This window comes from Dasypus novemcinctus, chromosome 20 (genome assembly GCF_030445035.2).
Source record: "Dasypus novemcinctus isolate mDasNov1 chromosome 20, mDasNov1.1.hap2, whole genome shotgun sequence".
Lineage (NCBI taxonomy): Eukaryota > Metazoa > Chordata > Mammalia > Cingulata > Dasypodidae > Dasypus > Dasypus novemcinctus.
This window is the reverse complement of record NC_080692.1, coordinates 22,566,063-22,586,098: the sequence shown is the minus strand read 5'-3', so window position 1 is coordinate 22,586,098 and position 20,036 is coordinate 22,566,063. Positions and strand designations below refer to the sequence as shown.

The following is a 20,036-nucleotide window of genomic DNA, read 5'->3' as shown; positions in this document are numbered from 1 at the left end:
GCCATAGACAATTTATTGTCAAAGATATCAGCATCTACCACTCAAGAAATCTTTTATTTAACCCTAAAACAACCAAATTTGACTCTTCTCTCCGTTGCTTTTTTACCCCACATTTTTTATATATAACGAAGAGCTTATATATAAAAGTGTTAGGAGAAATAGTTCTGTATCTCCAGAACTTAGCAAAATTGGCAGTGCCTTTTTTACTGTTTATACTAGTGTTCTCTAGGGGATTGTCTAGTAATTAAACTTTTTGACAGAAACAGCATAGTTCTCAGAGGATGGGCCAGAAAATCACCCCTGCCCCTAAAGGTGCGTTAAATCAATTATGAAAAATAATCTTTACATACTGCATTTCATATCTAGACCTAGTTCCAAATTTAAAAATACTTTGAAAATAAAATATCAGTGATAAACCAGTTTTTTTATTGTTTGTTTACTTACAGAGTATTTCTGAAGAAATGTTTTATCAACTTAGTAACATGCTCCCCCAGATCTTCCGAGTATCCTCAACACTCACTCTGACATCCAAGCACTAAACCCTTATAGATTGACAAGCTGGCAGAAGAGGATTGTCACACTCCAGGAATTGAGCTCTGCTGGAACTCTGTCAAGCAAAAGATGCCCAGAAAAAGAACCTGCAACCCAAGTCACAAATCAAATCATGATATATATCTGTTAAACATTCCAAAAGCATATATATTGCACAAACTAATGATCAGCCCCCTAACTTATCACTTATTCTTAAAACCTCCTCATGAAAGACTATCTCTTTTTTTCCCCTACAGTTATGTCCTATTTATGCATATTAGTAATTTTTAAAAAAATTACCCTGTGAAGGAAACCAATTGCTACATTTTCATGAAGACATTTGACTTTGTCCAAAGATTTGAATCATATTAGGTCTATGCTAGGCTTAGCTGAGCATGCAAATAAAATCTTCCTTCTACTGTATTAATCAAATGAAAGTGAGAAAGCACTGAAAAATACATAGCAAGTATGGATTTTTTGTGAAAACCTTTTTGTAGAAATACAAGTATCTGAGACAAATGGAACTGTGCTTAGTCTTTTAAATTTTCGTCTTTCAAAAAGCTGCTTTTAGTCTACTCTTTCTAAGGTTTTATAAGCTAGAGTTAGAAAAGACTTTGGATTCTTTACCCCTGTCTCATCTTTCCTATGTGACTTTGCCCCTGTCTATTAATAACATTTTGTGGGTTGGGAAAATAGCGTGCCTATTTCCAAGCCTGATGTAAAGTTAGCCTAAACCAACACCTGGCAGTATTTTAGTACTCATCAATATTGTGACAATCAGACAGAAGGGATCGTTTTTATTTCTCCATCCTTCTTGCATTCTCAGCTTCCACGACCATTTTTTTACTCTTTACGTTGTTGAAAACCATGACCCCATTTCTGTCTCTGCTGTTTCTTTCTTTTCTATTGTCTTTCCTTTCTCAGATGCTGCATAACTTATCTATCCCATCTATGACATGCTTGCAGTGAGTACTGATGACAATGAACAAGGGTGATCCACAGATATATACAAAAGGAATAGTTGCACCAAATCCAAATAGTGTGGATGTTGTAACACCATCTGAAGGAAATGGAGGACTTTCAGCATCTAGCGAAGATGGTATATCTTGATTCCAAGATACTAAAAGCACTCTATTTGTATGCCTAAATGTAATAACTATTATAGAAACTATTGACACTCAGAATGCTTTCCTATAACTTAGAATATGTCTGGATTTTCTCTTCAAGGAAATGGTGTGTTCAAATAACCTAAGGAGAACCCAGTTCTCCTAACACTCCCAGCTGTTTGTCCATTAGACACTAAAGTTTTGCAATTATTTGTCTGGGAGACTGATGATTCCTACCAAGAATGTAGGTATTTTGTCCTTAGAGTGTATACCTTGTAGAAATTGTCTTCCTGGCACTGTTATTGATACTGATGCTAATCCAAGCAGGGTAGACAGAGGCAGAAACTAAGGGTGTGCTATACCAGACAGTCAGATCAATGTCAGACTGTCTTAGCCCATGACAGGCTGCGCTGGATGTGGGTATAGTGGGATCAATAAATGGCATTCACAAGGAGGCCCTGAGAACCTTTCTGCAGCCAACAGTGCTTGAAGGATACAGCCAGGTATCAGATGTAGGAACAAAGGTTCATTCACAGCAGTTTGGTGAATGCTGACCAACCTTTCGTTTTTCACCTGTGATGTTCTGTTAAGTTGTTTTTAAAGTGTGGGCTTGCACCTCAGGGCAATTTAAAGATATTGCTTGGTCTTGAAATAAAAAATAAATGCATAAGTATCTATTTGGTACATAGAATCATATTAGGAGATACCCAAAAACGGTAAGATTGGGAAAATCCTGCTTGTGATTTTACATACCACCAAGCATCATGCTGATAAATGTGTAATTTGAAATACTGTCACATGCACTTAAATGGTGGGGATTTTAATGAAGCAGCAAATGAGGAGGTCTGGAGTTTTGTATTTGGACAGGGAAGGACAAGATTATGAATTCTTTCTGAGTTTTTGAAGGGCCTCTTGGCGGGTTAGTGGTTTCTGACACTTCATGACGTCAAGAAGGTGCCATAGGCTGAGGCTAGAAGGGCATTCTAGGTGGAAGATGCAGATGGGAGCAGAGACAGTGAAAGGAGGCAGTGATAAATGACCAGAAGATGGAAGAAGCTGACCATGAGCCCTTTGTGGGGAGGTCCCCGGGCCTTAGCACGAACTCTCAGTGAGCCTCAAGTGTTCTGTTGTAGGAATGGTAAAGTATTCCTAAGACAGGTGACAGTGTGGGCCTCAAGGCCTTAAAAATACACTTTGGAAACCAGGAAATCTGGGGCACAGAGCTGGAGGTCTCCAGTCTGTATTGCTCCTTCCCCTATTTCTGTTCTCAATACAGCAAACCAAACAAAGCAGCAATCTTGCCATTGGCCAAGAAGTTTGAAACCAGCTGTTTGGGAGCTGACAGTGCGACCAGAATGGAAGAAATGAAAGAAAAAGAATGTCGGTGAGAAGACAATTTAGCTTGCCCGGGAGTTGGCAGATGTCTTACTGGCACAGAACACACCATCATGAATCTCTGTCAGTTCAGTTGGATCCTGACTAATGTTCTGCAAAGGAAAGGAGTTGGAGCATTCCTGCCCTGGAGGCCCTAAGGGAGAATCTGCAGCGCTGTTTTGAAAGAAAGGACTAAGCTTGGAAAGTAAAACCTCAGGGCTGTTTTTCAGTTTCTAGATGAAAACAGTTGCTTTTAGTGGCTTTGTTTTCCCATTTAGATGAAATTGCACTGCTTCACTCAAAAGGAGTAACCACAATGTAAAAATCATGATTACACTTAAGAAAGAATGAAGGGACTATTTTACAGCACCTGTTTACAGAAGTACCCTGTATTCAGAACCATTTAGATCAATGGTTTTCTATCTTTTAGCCATCAAAGAATCTTTCTTTCATGTTCCCCATGTTTTCCTGAAATGTTCTGAAAACTTTTATGTAGCAAACTGTTGAAATAATTAGCAGTTATTTGAGCAGTAATCTGGGTTTTTTTTGTTTTGTTACTCAAACGAATCTGTGGATCTGCATTTCTTAATTAGCAAGAGGTACATAGTAATATGACATAGAGCCCATAGAAGTATCATAGAAGTATCATTGCATAATTCCTGATTCCTGGCAAATTCACAAAAACAAAACCTTGGCACTTTATTTGATCTCCAGGGTCGTATCCTAGCAAAGTGTATTTAAATAGCCCAATGCTATCTTCAAGGACCAAGAACCTCAAGCTGGAAATGACATCCTTAGACGGAAATATTGACCATGAAAGGGCATCTCCATGGGAGAGCAGAGGTAAGGACAATTTAAGTAGCCGGTTATAAGAATCCCATTCAAAAAACAGCAAATGTTTACTGCATTCCTCCCATGCACAAAGGCAGGATGCTAAGCAAGTTTCAGCCTCTGGAAGGTTATACAAAGGCAATGGGATTTGAGGCGCCATTTGATTAAAGTAAGAGGACTTGGCAAGCTGTTCTGTGATCTGTGATGTTGACAATCTCTGGAATGACTAAAACAAATCCCAACTAAAGCAGGGGATTGTACAAGTAACCTCCAGTAGTTCCCTGCAGGACAAATATGTGCCCGTGATCTTTTCAAATACGCACAGCTAACATTATTACGATACCCTTCAGATCTCTCTCGCTTCTCTTTTCCCGATTTCCCCCCAGAAAAAAGGCTTCCTGATCTATTTAAAACTCAGTTACATCAAACTTTCTGATATACTTAAATCTAAGAGTTGGCAGAGTTTCATGTACATGTGTATCTTCTTTCAGCGGCAAGAGACCATGAGAGCTCTCTGTGGGTATCTTTGGCACGTGGAGAATGAGATCTGGAACACATTACCAAATAAGCAAACAGATCCTTTCTGGAAATGTTTAGGAATTAAGCAGCAACCATGCTGTCTGTCAAAGGTGTGACATTTTGCAGGAGAACATACTGGTGGGTCTCTCGCTTTCTCCCTTCTGGTCCTCTCTCTTTTTTTTTTTTCCTTCCCTTTTTCTTTCTTTATAATAAATCCCTGGTTTCTTGTTATCAGCTCATCTGTTCTCAAAACTCTACTTGGAGCAGCAATTTAACGTCAGGGATTAGGGGTACAGTCCCTGGAGTTAAACAAACCTGGTTCAAATGCCATCTCTCCCATTATTCACCATGGCTTGTTACTTTGGGCATATTACCTAACCCTTCTAAGCATGTTTCCTCATCTGTAAGCTAGGAAAAATTAATAATAGTATCTACCTCATTGAGTAGTTGGAAGGATTAAATAAGAAAGTTCACACTACCTGGCATATAGTCATTCTATAAATATTTGCTGTTGTTATCCTTCCTTCATTCCTTCCTGTCTCTCCTTCCTTTCTTCCTTCCTGCCTGACCTTTCTCCTTTCCTTCCTTCCTTTCACTAGATAGTAGGGATACTAAGTCACTTAAAACATAGTGTCCTCAAGAAACTTACAGCCTAATTGAATTAGAAAGATAACACATGGTAACTCATAGTACCAACCAGTATATGTAAGGGCACACCGTCAGTGTAGAATAAAGGGTACACATGGTGCTATGGAAGTCAAATAGAAACATTAGCAATGCATTGGGCCAAGAGGGATGTTGAACCACTTGAGAGCAGACCACTTAGCCCTACTTTTCTCTGGCATTGAATGGCTCACTGTCTGGGCAGAGTAAAAGACTCAGTGTTATCCTTCAGGGGCCCTTGTCACTCTCAGTAGGTCAAGTACAAATCCTCCCAGCAGAGGGACAGAATGCCACCTGTGCCAGTTGCACCAGCAGCTTCAGATAAAAGGACAGGTCAGGTTAGAATGTCAGCAGGAATTCACAAGGTAGGTGACTAACGCTGCATTTGAATGGAGCAGGAAAGACTACCACATTTTATCTGGTCAATCTAGATTTTAGACAGAAGAGTAGCATGAAATACTTAGGAAATTTAAAGTCTCCTATCTGTGTAGCAGATATATGGACATTGTCCCTATAATGCTTTCCCTGGTTCATCTCTGCCTAAGACTCCCTTGTCAGTGAGCTGATAAGATGTTTCCTGTCTTACAGATAGATGACCAACTGGGGCAAGAGAATGAAAATCTGGGAGGTATAGAAAGCTGTCCTGGGATGAGAAGAGGATATCCTGGGTATGAAACAAGAGGATTTGAACTTTAGAATCCCTGACCTAAAAACCACTAGTCTACTTTGTCCCATTTGTGAGAATGTAATAGGGCCTTCTCTGTGTTCATTTCAAAAATCATCTTGGCTATCTTGGCTATTCTAGCACATTAATTCTTCCATATAAATTTTCTTTTTATTGTGAAATGCTTTAAAGATACCAAAAAAAAATTAGAATTATATAACAAATACCCATGTAACTACTATCTTTGTTACATCTTAACATTTTGCCACCTTTGCTTTAGTCTTTCTTTTTTTTAAGACATAAAACATTGTGGATACAATTGAATCACCCTCCCTTGTATGCGTCTCCATTTCTGTTCTCCATCCTGATTATCTGCTTTTGCTAAGTAACGTACCACCCCAAAGCACCTGTCTGCAGAAGCATAGTAGCAAATACCTTTAGCATTTATTATAGTTGATGACTGTATGGGTCACCTCAGTGGTTCTTCTGGCCTCAGCCAGGCTCTCTGATCAGTCTTTCAGCTCTGCTGATCTTGGCGGGACCCTCTCCCACTTTTGGGAGTTGGCAGGCCATAGGCTGGGATAGGATGACCTCAGCTGGGACAGCTGGACTTTCCCAGGCCTCATGCTTCAGGAGGCTAGGCCAGACTCGTTCATGTAGTGGTGGCAGGGTTGGAAGAGAGAGTGGGAGCATGCAAGGACTCTTGAGGCCTCAAGTCAGAGCTAGCACCTCATCACTTCTACCACATACTGTTGGTTAAAACAAGTCACAAAGCTAGCCCTGATCCAGGGAGCGGGTGATACACTCTGTCTTTTTAAGGGAAGTGCTGCAGAGTCACATTGCAAAGGGCATGGACACAGGATGGGGAGAAGAATTGGAAACAACATTTTTGCCATCAATATATCATACTCTCTCTCCTTAGCAGTAACCACTATCTTGATTTTGTTCTTTTTCTCATGGGTTTATTTGTAGGTTTTTTTGGTGTCCTTTTCTCTCGCCTTCCCCCCCACCCCCGCCCCAGCTGTCTGCCCTCTCTGTCCGTTTGCTGCGTGTTCTTCTGTGACCGCTTCTATCCTTATCAGCGACACCGAGAATCTGTGTTTCTTTTTGTTGCGTCGTCTTGTGTAAGCTCTCCATGTGTGCAGCACCATTACAGGGGCAGGCTGCACTTTCTTTCATCCTGGGCGGCTCTCCTTATGGGGCGCACTCCTTGTGCATGGGGCTCCCCTATGCGGGGGACACCCCTGCATGGCATAGCACTCCTTGCACGCATCAGCACTGCGCATGAGCCAACTGCACACTGGTCAAGGAGGCCCGGGGTTTGAACTACGGATCTCCCGTGGTAGGCAGATGCCCTATGCATTGGGCCATATATATATATATATATGTATATATATAGATAAAAGTAGTTTTAATACATATCTATTATAGTCATAAAATCTATATAGTGTTACCAGTTTTGTCTTCTGCATTCAACAGCTTCTATTTTTTATTCCATATCATCTTTTTGTGATTTAATCGCTATCTTAGCTTCCTAGAGCCTGTCATAATAAAGTACCACAAACTAGGTGGCTTAAAACAACAGAAATTTATCCCTCACAGTTATGGAAGCTCTGAGTCCAAAATCAAGGTGTCAGCAGGACCGTGTTCCTTCTGAAGGTTCTAGGGGTGACTCCTCCCATGCATCTTCTGGTGGTTCCTGCATTCCTTGGTATTCCTTGGCTTGTAGCTGCATCATTCTAATCTCTGCCTTGTTCCACACACAGCCTTCTTCCCTCTGCATCTATCTGTCTTCAGATCTCTCCACATAAAGACACTAGTCATTGGATTCCAGGATGCCCTCATCTTAACTGGATATATCTGCAAAGATTCTATTTCCAAATAAGGTCACACTCACAGGTTTTGAGTGGACATGAATTTTGGGCAGACACTATTCAACCCACCACATTATTCCTATAGCCCAGTTCATTTCATTTATTCATTCTGTTGATGGACATTGACATTACTTTCACTTTTGTGTTGTTTTGTACCGTGCTCAAATGACCTCATTCAAATCTTTTTTTTTTTCTTCCTAAGTTGAAGGCAAGGAGTTTCAACTGAGAGCTCACTAAAAGAACTTCTAGAGAATTTTCTTCGGGAAGAAGGAACCTAAAATTGAAGGAAGGGAACAAATGTGATAACATGTGTTTTATTCATATTAAATAGTAAAAGGCCAAGAGCAAGTTGATCAGGCCATCCAGGAAAATTTCATTTATAGATTTTTTGAAACACCTTGAGAGTTTAACCACAGAGCACACATGGTAGATTCTCTCTAATTTCTGTTAGTGTCCTGTTGGCACATCCACCTTAGTTAAATCAAGATTGTGTCATTTCCCTTATGATGCAACTGAATTTCTCAGTTTCTATGCTTCTTTTTCATATTTTCCATCTCTACTATATTCTAAATAATTTTCTTTGATCTGTCTTCAGTTCACTGTTTCTCTTAATTTATATCTAATATTCTATTAATTATTCCAATTCCAACTAATTCCAGTTCTATTCCAATTTGAAGAATAATAAAATTTTTCATCTGAATTATGTTAAAGAAATTCTATATTATTTTCATTTCTAGAAATTCTTTTCAGACTTGCTTTGTCTTTTCCCATAGTGTCTTACATTTTCTTATGTTTTTTTACTGCTTCTATGATTTCAATCCTTTAAGCCATACTTACTATATATCTCTATCAGAACATTCAATTATCTTAAGCTCCAGGGAGGGCTATAATATTAGGAGGGGGTCTCTTCTACATCTTTTTTTTTTTTTAAGATTTATTTATTTATTTCTCTCCCCCCCCCCCCACCCCAGTTGTCTGTTCTCTGTGTCTGTTTGCTGCGTCTTCTTTGTCTGCTTCTGTTGTTGTCAGTGGCATGGGAATCTGTGTTTCTTTTTGTTGTGTTATCTTGCTGTGTCAGCTCTCCATGTGTGCGGTGCCATTCCTGGGCAGGCTGTACTTTCTTTCGCGCTGGGCGGCTCTCCTTACGGGGTGCACTCCTTGCACGCATGAGGCTCCCCGACGCAGGGGACACCCCTGCATGGCAGGGCACTCCTTGCACGCATCAGCAGTGCGCATGGGCCAGCTCCACACGGGTCAAGGAGACCCGGGGTTTGAACCGCGGACCTCCCATGTGGTAGACGGACGCCCTAACCACTGGGCCAAGTCCACCGCCCCCTCTTCTACATCTTGAATCTGTTTATTTTCATACATGGTGGATTATGTCCCTTTTTGCTTTGTAATTTTTAACTGCAAGGTCAGACATCTGGATTGACCCACCAGAACAGTCAAGACTAGGGTGGGGCATCTGACATACCTAGGATGCAAAATTTAAGGAAGCAGGGAAGTGGATTTGGCTCAACTGATAGTGTCCACCTACCACATGGGAGGTCCGCAGTTCAAATGCAGAGCCTCCTGACTCATGTTGTCAGCTGGCCCACGTGCAGTGCTGATGTTCACAAGGAATGCCGTGCCACACAGGGGTGTCCCCTGCGTAGGGGAGCCCCACGCACAAGGAATGCACCCCATAAGGAGAGTCGCCCTGTGTGAAAAAAGTGCAGCCCACCCAGGAGTGGTGCCTCACACACGGAAAGCTGATGCAGCAAGATGACGCAACAAAAAAGAGATACAGATTCCGGTGCCACTGACAAGAATTCAAGCAGACACAGAAGAACACACACAGTGAATGGACACAGAGAGCAGAAAATGAGGGGTGGAGTGAAGAAAGGAGAGAAATAAATAAAAAATAAATCTTTAAAAAAAAATTTAAGTAGATAATCACTCTCAGAGTTGTTGAAGTATTCGCAAGTGCTTGAATGACCTTGAGAATGAGTACCTCCTTAAATTGTGCTCCCTAGACACGTCTTTTGCCTCACCCTACTCGCAGCACTGCCCATTACCCCTTCTACTGACTAGCTCTGACCTTTTATCTCCTTGAATCTCAGTTTACTTATCTATAAAGTATGATTAATACCTTTTTCTCACCTCTACTTCAGGGAATGAGGTAAGAAAAAAATTAAGATGGAAAATGCTTTACAAATTATAAACTTACAGAAAGATAAAATTTAATTTTATCCTTGAGAACAAAGTCACTTCAAATATGAAGATCTTCATATATATATGTATTTTAAAGATTTATTTATTCATTTATCCTCCCCCTCCCCCCGTTGATTGCTTTCTGTGTCCATTCACTGTGTGTTCTTATGTGTCTGCTTGTATTTTTGAAAATGAAGCGCAGTATGGACGGGTGGGGGGTGGATGAAAGAAAAATATATGTAATTACTCATTAAATATAAATACTTATTGAATATTGGCTGTGTGCCATGCACTGCTTAAGTTATTGGAAATACTGTATAATGGTGAACAAGACACCCTGGTCTAGTAGGAGAGACATATATTAAATCAATAAACAAATTCATATGTTATATTTATAACATGGGACCTATGTAGGAGTGAATAGCAAATGGGAAATAATTGATGTAAGAAGAAGGGAAGGTTTTTTTAGTTTTGTTTTGTGTGTGTGTGTGTGTGTGTTTAGGAGGCACTGGGGGTTGAACCCAGAACCTTGTACATGGGAAGCAGGCACTCAACCAACTGAAATACACTGGCGCCCAGGGCCAGGGAAGGTTTTTATGAGGAAATGACATTTAAACTAAGACCTGGAAAATGAGTAGTAATTAGCCAAGCAAAGAGTAGAAGATGTTTTTCCCAGGCTGAGAAAACAACAGCAACAAAACCCAAACCAAAAAATAGCAGCCACAGGAACTATGCAACAGAATGAGGTAACTAAAGCCCCAACTTTCTGGTCAAAGGTACAAACAGGGAAAACCCAGGGAAAGCACTAGGGAAATTATGGAAAGCACAGCAGAGTTTGACAGCTACCTATAAAGTTGTTTATGAACTCCTGAACTTAGCTCCAAGATGTGCCAGTATGAATCTGAGCATCACACTAAAGACTCTGAGAACTGAGCTAAGGTATAGATTACCTCCCAGGTCCCAGATGTCCATTGAGTGCATACATTTGAATTTCAATAGTACTGTAAAGGCTTTGAAAGTAGACCTGACATTGAAACCACAGCATCACAAAAGGTTGTGGCCCCAAACCCAACTTGATTGCTAAAATGAAATGTTAATATTCTCCATAGGGTTTATTTATTTATTTTTAAGATTTATTTACCCCAAGCCCCCCATTGTTTGCACTTGTTGTCTGCTGTCTGTGTGCATTCACTGTGTGCTTTCTGTGTCTGCTTGTCTTCTCTTTAGGAGGTACCAGGAACCAAACCTGGGACCTCCCATGTGGGACAGAGGTGCTCAATCCCTTGAGCCACCTCAGCTCCCTGGTTTGTTGTGTCTCTCATTGTGTTTCCTCTTTGTGTCCCTTTGTTACGTCATCTTGTTGTGTCAGGTCACCATATCTGTCCATTGCACCAGCTCACTGTCTTGCTTGTCTTCTCTAGGAGGCACCAGGAAGTGAACCTGGGAACTCCCATGGGGAAGGCAGAAGCTCAGTGGCTTGAGCTACATCTGCTTCCCTCGCCATAGGATTTAAACAAAACCCAGAGTCTCATATTTAAAATATCCTCAATACAATCCAAAAAAAAAAATACTTGTCATATGAAAACCAGGAAAATCTCTATTAGCATGGGAAACAAAACAACAACAGATGCCAGTTCCAAGATGACATAGATATTGGAATTATATGATAAAGATTTTTAAAGCAGCTATTATAAAAATGCTTCTTGAGATCTAACTATAAAAGTGACAACCATAAAAGTTCTAGAAGAAAATTTAGGAAAACGTTTTCAAAATCTTGTGATAGATGATAGTTTCTTAAACCTTACACCCAAAGCATGAGCAACAAAAGAAAAAATAGATAAATGGGACCTCCTTAAAATTTAACACTTTTGCACCTCAAAGTACTTTGTCAAAAGGTGAAAAGGCAGCCAAATCACTGAGAAAAAATATTTGGCAATCACATATCTGATAAGGGTTTAATATCCATGATGTACAAAGAGATCATACAACTCAACAATAAAAAGACAAACAACCCAATTTTAAAATGGGCAAAAGACTTGAACAGACAACTCTCCAAAGAAAAAATATAAATGGCAAAGAAACACATGAAAAAATGTTCAACATCACTAGAGATTAGGGAAATGCAAATCAAAACTACAATGCATATCATTTCACACCTATTAGACTAGCCACTATTAAAAAGTTGGAGAACTGTAAATGTCAGAGATGATGTGGAGAGAGAGGAACACTTATTCACTGTTGGTAGGAATATAGAATGATACAGCCACTGGGTAGGACTGTTTTGCAGTTCCTAAGGAATTTGAATTTAGACTTGCCATGTGGCCCAGCAATACCATTACTAGGTATATATCCAGAAGAACTGAGAGCAAAGACACAGACATCTGCACACCAATGTTTGCAGTGGTATTATTCATGATTGCCAAAAGTTGGAAACAACCCAGCTGTTCATCAACTGATGGATGGATAAGAAATTGTGGTATATACACACAATAGAATATTATGCAGCAGTAAGAAGAAATGAAGTTGTGAAGTATATGACAACACGTATGAACCTAGAGGACATGTTGAGTGAAGCAAGCCAGACACAAAAGGACAAATACTGTATGATTGCACTGTTATGAACTAAATATATTGTGTAAACCCATGGAATTAATAATTAGAATATAGATCACTGGGTAATAGAATGAAGTTAGAGAATGGAAAGCTGAGGTTTAGTCTGTGCAGAATTGGTAAAAATGTTGTTTGTAAACTAAATATTTGGAAATGAATAGTAATGGTGAACACATGATATTTATAACTAGTAGTGCAAATAGTACAGGTATGACTGGTTGAAAGAAAAAGTCTAAGGTCATGTACATTACTAGAAGGAAGCTAAAAATTAATGTGGTACTGTATATGACAGTAAAACCTCATGGAAAACACAAATACAGGTGATATTACATATATAAGACTGTTTTTACTAAGTATAAATAGAAATATACTCAAGAGAAGGGAAAAGAGTAGCAGCTATGTATGGCAGGGGGTGCATAGAGAGATTGAGAGATGAGTTTTGTTTATTTTTTGTTTACTATTATTGGAATAATGACAGTGCTCTAAGAATGATTGAAGTGATGAATGCACAAATATGCGTTTACACCAAATACCATTGATTGGCCACTTTGGATGGATTTATATTTTATTAACATGTACAATAAAATTGATTTGTTTAAAAATACTTCATGAAAAAATGCAAACTCTTTTGAAAAGAATGGAAAGGTAAGGAATCATAGCAAAGAAATTGAAATTGAAGACATAAAGATGAACCAAATGAAAGTTTTAGAGCTAAAAAAATACAATCTCAAAAACAACAACAGAGAAGTGGATTTGGCTCAACTGATAGAGCGTCTGCCTACCATATGGGAGTTCCAGGGTTCAAACCCAGGGCCTCCTGACCCATGTGGTGAGCTGGCCCATGCGCAGAGCTGATGTGTGCAAGAAGTGCCGTGCCATGCAGGTGTGTCCCCCATGTAGGGGAGCCCCACGCACAAGGAGTGCACCCCTCAAGGAGAGCTGCTCCACACACAAAAAAGTGCAGCCTGCCCAGGAGTGGCACCAAACACATGGAGAGCTGATGCAGCAAAATGATGCAACAAAAAGAGACAGATTCCCAGTGCCACTGACAACAATGCAAGCAGACAAAGAAGAACACACATTGAATAGAAACAGAGAGCAGACAATGGGAGGGGGGGGAGAGAAAGGGGTAGAAATAAAAAATAAATCTTTAAAACAACAACAACAAACAAATCAAACCTTACTGGATGGGCTCAGAAGCAGAATGGAGATGACAAAGAGAAGAGTCAGTGAACTCAAAAACAAATGTATAGGAATTATCCATGCCACACAACAGAGAGAAAAAAACGAAACTGATCCTTAGGAAGCTATAAAACAACACCAAAAGGTCTTGCATTCATGTTATTGGAAAAACAGAAGAAAAGAAGAAAAAATGAGGGCAGAAAAATATTTGAAGAGTTATTGGCTGGCAACTTCCCAAATTTTGTGAATGATATTAACCTACAGACTCAAGAAATTCAGTGAACCCTAAACAAGATAACCAAAAAAAATCTGCACCCAGATACATCACGGTCAAACTGCTAAAAACTAAAGACAAAGGAAAAATCTTGAACACACCTAGATAAAACCAACAGTAACTATCGGGGAACTAAATACAAAAAAAACAGCTGATTTCTCACTGGAACCTATGGAAACCAGGAGGAAATGGGACAACATATTTTAAATGCTCAAAAAGAATCATCAACCTAAAATTCTGTATCCAGTAAAATATCTTTCAGGAATGAAGGTGAGATAGAGGCATTGTCCAGTGAAAGAAAACTAAGAGATTTTGTTGCCAACTGAACTGCTTCAAAATTATTGCTAAACAATAAAGATTCTTCAGACAGAAGGAAAATTAATTTCAGGTGGAAACTGAACATCAGCTGGAACATCATTTGGAACATCAGTAATGAAAAGAGCAACAGAACTGGTAAATATCTAGATAAATATAATATTCTTCTCGAGTTCCTTAAAATATGCTTGACAATTGAAAGCAAAAAATTATAACATTGCCTGATGGTGTTTCAGTGTATATAGATGAAATGCATTAAACAAATACAACATAAAGGAGGGAGGGTGATAAGATTTCTATAATCTACTGAAGTGTAAAAATTGATGCTAAGTAAGGAAAAATAATCCTGAGACAAGAAAGATTTTGGTGTATTCAAAGAAATGAAAGAGGTGTAAATAGTATCAAAGGGTCTCTTTCTAATCTTAGAAAACTTCCAAATGGAAATTTTCCTTCATGGGCCAGCTTTCTAACTCACTTCCATATCTACTCACTCCACAATCACCAATCCTCCTCCTGTCCATTTCTCTCCATTCCATTGGTGGCTTCATAGTCTAAGTCATTTCTTGCTTAGACACCATTCTCCCAACTGTTCTCCTTGACTGCAGTTTTGCTTTTATTCCTTCCTTTATCCCCTAATTATCTAAAATGCAAATATCACCATGCTGTGCCCTCACTAAAAACACTTCAGTTGCTCCTTCATTGCTTTTAGATTAAAGAGTGAACATTTTAGCCTGATTTGCAAGGCCTCTCATAGTCTACCTCTCTAGACAAGTCGACAGCAAACTGTTTTCATAAAGGGCCAGAGAGTAAATGTTTTAGGCTTTGAGGACCATGTGTTCTCTGTTACAACTACTGCATGTTGCAGTTGTAATGTAAAAGTAGCCATAGGCAGTAATGTAAATTAATGGGCACAGCTGTGTTCAAATAAAATTTTAATTACAAAATGGATTGGCTATGTATTTGGCTCATGGACCATCATTTGATGACCCTACAGATGTGGATGTGGCATTTTATTTTATCTTTTCAGTTCTGCACAATCTACTCTCTATTTGGAATGCTTCCCTCCTTTGCCTGGCTACCTTCAATTCATCACCAGGCCTCAACTTAGGTGGCATTTTTTCAAGGACACTTTCCCTAGATTCACTCTCTCTCTCCCTCTCCCTTTTGCTGCAATAACCACACTAATTATTTACCTTTTAATTGTCTCACACACACACACACACACACTTGTCTATATACCTCTGAAGGTCATAAACTAAGTCATATCCACACTTTAATCCCTAATACCTAGAAGAGTACTTGGCACATATAGGTACTCAACAGACCTTTCATTTTTTTCTTTTGAATGATTGGAAGGCCAGTGGCTCTCTGGCTGGCCCAGTCTGAGTGTTAAAACATCAGGGCTGGAGAAACACTGTCTGATTAAAGGGTTGTATCTCCACAGAAGCTGAGGTCTGTTTTGGGCAAGTCATTCCTTGCCTTTGGCCTGGCATCTTCTCCAAGAGCAGTAGATGCCCCAAATTACGGACCAACCCACTATATCTCCTCTCAGGTTGTTCCATTTCCTCCTGGTTCCATCCCATCCACCAGGCAGCTCAGAGCTCTCAGCTCTGTCTGAACCCCCCCACCCCGACCTTGAGCAAGAATTCTCAACCACTGATTTTAAAAATAAGTCCTGAGAGTGAAATTACTACATCTCTTTCCAAAGGTTATTGTGGCTGCCAAAGGCGGTGGACAATGAACCATTTGTGGTTAAGGGTGGAGCAACCACCACACAGCCAGGCATCCTGGGGACTCTCCCTGCCTGTTCAGTGTCCTCCTTTTCCAACCCCTCGTCAATGAAGCGTAAAAGGGACAACTTTCTCTGCAAGCCATCAGGTGGTAAAACAGTTGAAAGGGCAACGATGTGTCTTGTTCTGTGCTAGTGCTAAATCTCAGGTAAAGACATGGCCTCTTCCTGTAGGACTTAACAATCTAGTTGAGAAAAATGAAACAGGCACATGTGAACCATTTAGAGATTAGCAAAAATGCAATGTACTCATTCACTCATTCATACTTTTTAATGCTTTTTAAGTGCCAGGCACCTTGCAGGGAGCTAGGCCACAAATACGGGAAAAGAATGGTCCCTTCACTCAAAGACTATGCATCTACTAAAATTTATTCTAAAGTAGGAATATTATAAATGCAAAGGGGGGTTAGATTCTGATGAAATTCATAAAAGTTAGATTTGTCAAAGAAGGTTCCATGAAGGAGATGACACTTGAACTGGTCTTGAAGAAGGTATGGAATAGGGATCTGTGAAAGGAAGGAGAAAAGATTTCATTTAGAGGAAATGACATGCCCAGAGGTGTAGAGGGAAACAGTATGGGGAGTGGGGAGGATAGTTGAGTAGTGGAGATAAGGCTGGAGAAATAATGAAGGATCATATTGTGGAAGACCTTGAAGATCCAGCATTTAACTCCAAGGAGGGAGGTAATAATACTATCTTTTTATTTGGCTATAATTCACATACCAATAAAATTCAACCCATTCAAAGTATAAAATTCAGTGGTTGTTAGTATATTGACAAGGTTGTACAGCCATCACTGCTATATAAGTCCAGAACAGATAATATCCTTCTGAACATTTCTGAACAGAGATAGGATAAAGTAGTATTTTGAGCAGATTACCATATCTACCAGACAGGAATGACACCAGGGAAGAACCTGGACACAAGAGACAAGCTACGACCTGGGCCAGAATAGACCAGTTCCATCTTCCTGATCTCACTCCATAGAGGGCTCCATGGCAGGATAACTTATTAACTTACTGAGATAATAATCTGTATCTTTTTTCCCTTGTACTTTCCATCCTTTTTTCCAAGAAAGTGGCCAACTATTTGAGTTCCTTCACCTAAGCAGTTTTAGGAGCTGGGCTAAAAGCAAATTGCCTGTGGACAATCTCCCTTCCTGACTTCTGTTTTAGGAATTCCACACTCAGTGTTGGGATTATGTGGGGGAAAAGGAGATAAAAGAGACCCTTTTGGGGCAGGGGATGCTGGAGCTGAGGGAGCAGAAAGGGAGATTCCCAAAACTTTGAATAACCAGCAGTTTCCTTTTCTGAGAGTAGTTGGGACCACAGGGGGAGTGATTGTATGATATCTCTAGGAAGTTCAAACTGAGGCCCTAGCTCTCCATCACTCCAAGCCTCTAAAAGTACTCTGTGCCCTCAGGAGGCACAGAAGTCTTCTCATGGCACCAGGGACCACTGGGCTTGGACAGTGAGCATATCAGCTGTGACTAGGATGACTAAGATCTGAAGAACCTCGCCTAAGCATTCTGCTCTGCATAAGTCTTCTGAGATTTGGCCCTATCCTGGAGTTGGTAAGTCCTGATAATTAAGAAGATGGCACCAGTCACCAGGTTGCCTGGATGAGGCTCACAAACATTGACTAAATTTGAAGAATTGTTTACTTTTCTGAGAGGCAGTATGACAGTAGTTAATAGCACAGTTGCTGGAGCCTGACTGCCTGGGGTTGAACCTTGGCTCTACTATTTATTAGCTATATGATCTTGGGCATGTTATTTAACCTTTCTGTACATAAGTTTCCTGAAAATGGAGATAATGAGAATCAACTTTCTCATAGTGTTAGATGTTAGAATTAAATGACTTAACATGTGAAACATAAAACTCCCCGGCACACAGTAAGAGCTATAAAAGTGTTTGCTGCTATTATTAATGGATAGGAGGGAAATATATAGTTGGGGAAGGAGGGATATTGACCCATTAGGGAGGAGAACTATTGGATGAAAACCAGGAATGGGAAAAGGAAGAGAGGGAATGAAGAAAAGTCAGAAGAATAAGGGGGATATTAAGGATGAAAGAATAGGAAAATTAAAACATGGTAAACAAGGTTAGAGAAATAGGTGACTAAATAGATGATAGATAAATACATACACACACCTACATATGTAGATACATAGATAGGTGACATGAAATAGACATTGAGAAGTAAATAGATCCTAAATGGAGAGATAATAGAGAAAGGAAATGGTGGCAAAAAGTTACTGATAAAATGATAAAGTGAAAGAGATCAACTAACATAGATGATATACTCAGAAAGAAATATAGAAAATGTCAGGTGCTAAATAGGAAGAAGCCACAAAGGGAATAAAGGGAGGAAGGTGGTGAGGACTAGGTCAGGAGGGATGGAATGACTCCCACAAGTCTGTGGGATGGAGGGGATTGCTGTCACCCTGCCTCCCAACCTCTGTCCACCCTACACCCACACAGCTCAGCTCCATCTTCTCTGACTTCCAGCCCATGTTTATCTCTTCCTCCTCTTAGGAACTCCCTGTTCTCTGTTCTAAACAGTTCAGAAATTTATTTTCTTCTTGTCTGGTTTTCTAATTGTTTTGTGTATGCAGCTCTTGTCTCCATCCCAGAAGACTGTGTCCCCATCCAGGGTGGGTCCACCAGCCCACTTTCCTGGTATCCCACCCAGTGTGGGACTGAGAGGGAATGTGTTGAAGGAGAGCCCTGGCAGGGAGGTAGGCATAGTAGAGGCATTACAGTCTCCAACAACCACCTCCCCACTCTGTGCGACACCACCAGTCACCCCTGGAATGTACACTTCTAAAAGTCTAACCAACAACAATGAGCCCTTGATGCTAATGACTATGCTTGTGAACCTGTGTGCCTGAAATAACAACTAGGCCTAGAGCTGCAGGGTACCTAAGAGTTACCTCCTGGGAGCCTCCATGTTGCTCAAATGTGGCCAGTCTCTGAGCCAAACTCAGCATGTAAATGCATTGCCTTCCCCCCAGTCTGGGACATGACTCCCGGTGATGAGCCTCCCTGGCACCAAGGGATTACTACTAAGTACCAGCTGATGATGTGACTGGAAAACGACCTTGAATAAAAGGGTCAACTCAGACCAGCAGAATATCTCAGCCTACATGTAATATCAGGAGTTAAAAATGCTTTTTGACCTTGAATAAAAGGGGGAAATGGAAAGGATGAAAGAGTTTATATGGCTATGAGTCTCCAAAAAAGAGCAGGGAGGTCATCAGAGTCCACACACCTCAACAGAGTCCCAGAGACAGATAAAGTAGATACAATCCCAGGTATTGGTTCTTATGAGGGCTACAGAGACCCACAGGTTCTATGGTCATGGCAGATGGAGTTCAGTGCCATGTGAGTTGGCCCCACTTTGGAGTTTGTGTTCCTGAGTGTGATGGAGTTGGACTCAGGTGTGATCTTTGTTCACAAGCCTCTCCTGTCACTTTTACCAGACCTGTGGTTAGAGCTGGGGTTTAGTGTATACTCAGGGGACCTGAATCTCTGGACTGTCTATGTGATAGCCAGGCCCTGAACCTCAACAGACTTGCAACTCCTATCCTCTGGTTTATTGGACTTACCCCAGCCAGCTAACAGGGAGGTAAAGGTCAACCACCACACCAGGGAGCCAAGAGTGCCTACAACTGCAAACAGGAGAACTGCATCCATCATCCAAGTGGAATCTAAGCACCCTCTTGATACAGAGGTGGAGTGGACATAGCCATCCCAGGGTCCACAGAATGGAGGAGTGGAGTATGGATTGGAGTGGACTTGCTGATGCTCTATTCTGTAATTGTTGGGATTAGTGATGGAAGTAAATGTGACATCGAGGTGGAGAAAGTGGCCATGATGGCTCCTGGGGGTGGGGAGTGGAAAGAAAAGATGTGATGTGGGGGCATTTTTAAGACTTGGAGTTGTCCTGGGTGGTACTGCAGGGACAGTTACCAGACATTGTATGTCCTCCTGTGGCCCACTGGGTGGACTGGGGGAGAGTGTAAACTTAAATGTGGACCATTGACCATGTGTTGCAGCAGTGCTCAGAGATGTGTTCACCAAGTGCAATGAGTGTCCCATGATGTTGA

General features: G+C 40.6%; 1 protein-coding gene across 1 annotated transcript in view; it reads left to right on the top strand.

Moving 5' to 3' along the window:
• FERRY3 (FERRY endosomal RAB5 effector complex subunit 3) overlaps positions 1–1,050 on the top strand; it is a 45,740-nt gene extending 44,690 nt beyond the window's left edge. Inside the window, exon 14 of the mRNA XM_004459020.5 lies at positions 447–1,050. Coding sequence (XP_004459077.1) covers positions 447–539 — 93 coding nt within the window. The 3' untranslated portion in view covers positions 540–1,050. The remainder of the gene's footprint in view (positions 1–446) is intronic.
• Positions 1,051–20,036: the final 18,986 nt, after the last annotated feature.